The following is a 3,929-nucleotide window of genomic DNA, read 5'->3' on the forward strand; positions in this document are numbered from 1 at the left end:
AGACCTTTAATTACCATACAGTTTACCTACACCAGATATCACCTAGGGCCAGTATAGCTGGTCAGGGTTACACAGACTTTTAATTACCATACAGTTTACCTACACCAGATATCACCTAGGGCCAGTATAGCTGGTCAGGGTTACACAGACTTTTAATTACCATACAGTTTACCTACACCAGATATCACCTAGGGCCAGTATAGCTGGTCAGGGTTACACAGACTTTTAATTACCATACAGTTTACCTACACCAGATATCACCTAGGGCCAGTATAGCTGGTCAGGGTTACACAGACCTTTAATTACCATACAGTTTACCTACACCAGATATCACCTAGGGCCAGTATAGCTTGTCAGGGTTACACAGATCTTTAATTACCATACAGTTTACCTACACCAGATATCATCTAGGGCCAGTATAGCTGGTCAGGGTTACACAGACTTTTAATTACCATACAGTTTACCTACACCAGATATCACCTAGGGCCAGTATAGCTGGTCAGGGTTACACAGACTTTTAATTACCATACAGTTTACCTACACCAAATGGTTATTGCGCGCAATCAGTCATACCTAGGGGTTGACAAAGAATTCTCTCACAGCTAAAACCAGTGACAAATCAGTGAATTGTGGGAGAAATTTGTGGAAAAGATACTTATTGTAGGTCTATATTAAATCTGTACATTGTTGAATTATGTACAAATTGGCTGCTCTTGTCTAGAGTAACTGCTCCAGCTGACAGTAAGTCAGTAGTTTACCTTTGTTCAAGGTCACAGGGGTTAAATAACCTAAAATCTTACTGTCAATATATAATTTGTTTGTTATTATTTGTTTAATTATTAATCAATGAAAAGGTGAGCATTTTAGTCTGTTTGATTGTTTTGTAGTTTTTTGTCACTACTGATACACTATGACTGTGTTGTTTTGTGCCTATAGTCGAATGACCGTTAAGGCCCATATGGGCCTCATGTTTTACAATACATTTAATAGAGTTGAAAGGTGACTTTCTGTTTTGATGATTATGTTAAAAATGAGACTATGAGGAAAAGTTTACTTCAATGTTTCTTTTGAATTGGACTAATGGGGTAATTTTGTTTTCTAGTTACTGTACTCGATGGACTCAGTACCACGAATATGACCCGTTTATCGAGCCAAGCGCAGCCCAGCCCAGTAACCCTTGGATCACCGATGATCAGACCATGTGGGAACTAAATAAAACCCTGTAAGTTTGCATTTCAGTGATACTGTCAGCCATACTACTGAATTATGGGGTATGCATGGTGGCCAAGTGGTTAAGGTGTCTTAACATAACACAAGCTCTCTACATATAGACTACAAGTTCAAAACTTATGTAAAAAAGCAGATACGGACAATAGCTCAGTGGTTTTACACGGGGTACTCATGCTTTTATCTACCTGCATAAACTAGCAAATTCTAGAATAAACAAAATAAATATATATACCTAAACCTCTATTGTATAAATGCCATATCTTTAACTCATTCACCCCTGAAGACACACTTAGACTCTTTTAAATCAAAGACTAGACCAGTCCATTATGGAATTTCAGGGATGAATGAGTTTATTGATGCCAAATGGTGAGATATCTACTGTTGTATAGGGTTTCAAGTCCAACAGAATTGAGAGTAAAGAAGTGGAGCTTTAGCTTCTATGAACTTGTGTCTGATCAGACGGGATTATCAGAGTTTGAGAGGTATTTAGAGAAGGAGTACAGCCAGGAAAATATACGCTTTTGGAATGAAGTAGAGAAACTCAAGGACTGCCCTTATAAAGAACTCAAAGAGCGTATGGACCAGATTTATAAGTATGCAGCTTTATGATGAATGTCTTAGAAATGTCAAAAGGTCAATTATCTTATGTCTCAAAAGGAAAAAAATTAAATAATCTATGTCTGAGAAAGGTGGAAATAACCGTAATATGTCTGAGAAAGGAAAGATGGAAATAATTGTAATATGTCTGAGAAAGGAAAAATGGAAATAATCGTAGTATGCTTTAGAAAGGAAAAATGGAAATAACCGTAATATGTCTTAGAAAGGAAAAATGGTAATTTTCTTTTCAAACAATTTGAATCATTTGCATCCATGTATGATTTTTTAGCTCACCTGGCCTGAAGGGCCGGTGAGCTTATGTCATGGCGCGGCGTCCGTCCGTCCGTCATCCGTCGTTCGTCCGGGGGCAGGAGGGGCGGGGCCCAATAGGGAAAATAGAGGTAAATTCTATAAATCGCTACTTGTCCTAGAGTTCTGCATGGATTGTAACCAAATTTGGCCAGAAACATCCTTTGGAGGGGAACAGAACTTGTATAAATTTTGGCTCTGCCCCACCGGGGGCAGGAGGGACGGGGCCCAATAGGGGAAATAGAGGTAAATCCTATAAATCACTACTTATCCTAGAGTTCTGCATGGATTGTAACCAAATTTGGCCAGAAACATCCTTGGGGGAAGGGGAACAGAACTTGTATAAATTTTGGCTCTGACCCCAAGGGGGCAGGAGGGGCGGGGCCCAATAGGGGAAATAGAGGTAAATCCTATAAATCGCTACTTGTCCTAGAGTTCTGCATGGATTGTAACCAAATTTGGCCAGAAACATCCTTGGGGGAAGGGGAACAGAACTTGTATAAATTTTGGCTCTGACCCCCGGGGGGCAGGAGGGGCGGGGCCCGATAAGGGAAATAGAGGTAAATCCTAAAAATCGCTACTTGTCCTAGAGTTCTGCATGGATTGTACCACCCAAATTTGGCCAGAAACATCCTTGGGGTTAACAGAATTCGTATAAATTTTGGCTTTGACCCCCTGGAGCAGAAAAAGTGGGGCCCAATAGGGGAATTAGAGGTTAATATTCAAATTCCTTCAGAAAATAAACAATGAACTTGTATTCAGAACATTACTTGGCATTACAAACCAGGTGAGCGATACAGGCCCTCTGGGCCTCTTGTTTTTTCTTTTTTTCTAGTATGAAACAATAGAGATGAACTTAGTAACATGTTATGATTTCCTTTTTTCAGAGAGTTCCTAGAAAAGGGAGCTAACTGTGAGGTTAATGTTGATTCTAAAACCATGGAACAAGTACATAAGAATTTAAAGGAAAAGTTCGGTCCACGAAGGTTAGACTTTTTATCATTCAATATGGATTCCTTTATTTTATCTGAAAACTTCCATTCACTGATTAGTTATTAGGTGAAAGTTTATCTGGAAGAAAGTATGCGCATAACCGGAGTATTCGAATAGGTTGAGATGGCATTTTGCACCTCCATTTGACCCCTACATACATGTGAACAGGCAAATAGACATTGTTTCCTTCACTTGATAAATACATAAATGATTTACACTTGAAACAAACAACAAGTAGTATTTTCCGATGTTTTAAATTAATTTTAATTGTGTAGTAACAAAAAAAATGCTCCAATGTGAGATTCTTGTTTCGGTTATAATCAACAATCTGAGATGATCGAGAGTAGGCTAATGCAATAACTAAACATGATTGTGTCTGCAAATAATTATATATCAATTTTGAACCTAAATAATGAACAAATTTCCATACATTTGCCCTGGCAAAATGTGCTTACGATCGTGATTAAACTTCAAAGGGCGGATTGACTTGCAGTGTTGTTTTGACACTTGTGTAGGAATTCGAAAATGGCAGCGGGGGATGATGCCATGCATTGACCGGGCCTAAATATGTTTTGAGAATTCTCCGGTATTGTTGATCGATGCGGCGAATTAGATTGTTCAAGCAGCAATTAAACAACGTAGCAAGTATTTTTTGTATCCATATTACATACGAAACTTGCAGTTAGTCATGTACACCGACTTTCCATGTTCAATGAGATGCTTAATTGATACGCACATGCGTGGCGTAGTCAACAAGAGTCTGGTTGAATGAGACTACCCATGATTGGTTGTTGTTGTAA

General features: G+C 38.7%; 1 protein-coding gene across 1 annotated transcript; it reads left to right on the top strand.

Moving 5' to 3' along the window:
• Positions 1-846: 846 nt before the first annotated feature.
• LOC138324479 (regulator of G-protein signaling 6-like) lies at positions 847-3,684 on the top strand. The gene is made up of 5 exons (XM_069269543.1): positions 847-854; positions 1,103-1,222; positions 1,620-1,823; positions 3,024-3,122; positions 3,645-3,684. Exons 1-5 carry the CDS (start codon positions 847-849, stop codon positions 3,682-3,684), a joined length of 471 nt encoding a protein of 156 aa, XP_069125644.1.
• The last annotated feature ends 245 nt before the right edge of the window (positions 3,685-3,929 follow it).

This window comes from Argopecten irradians, chromosome 5 (assembly GCF_041381155.1).
Source record: "Argopecten irradians isolate NY chromosome 5, Ai_NY, whole genome shotgun sequence".
Taxonomy (NCBI): domain Eukaryota; kingdom Metazoa; phylum Mollusca; class Bivalvia; order Pectinida; family Pectinidae; genus Argopecten; species Argopecten irradians.

Bases quoted from the DNA above. Each gene is read 5' to 3' on its own strand.
- LOC138324479 (XM_069269543.1), top strand. The intron at 1,824-3,023 runs GTATGCAGCTTT...TCCTTTTTTCAG, and splicing joins CGTATGGACCAGATTTATAA to AGAGTTCCTAGAAAAGGGAG. The intron at 3,123-3,644 runs GTTAGACTTTTT...ACACTTGTGTAG, and splicing joins GAAAAGTTCGGTCCACGAAG to GAATTCGAAAATGGCAGCGG.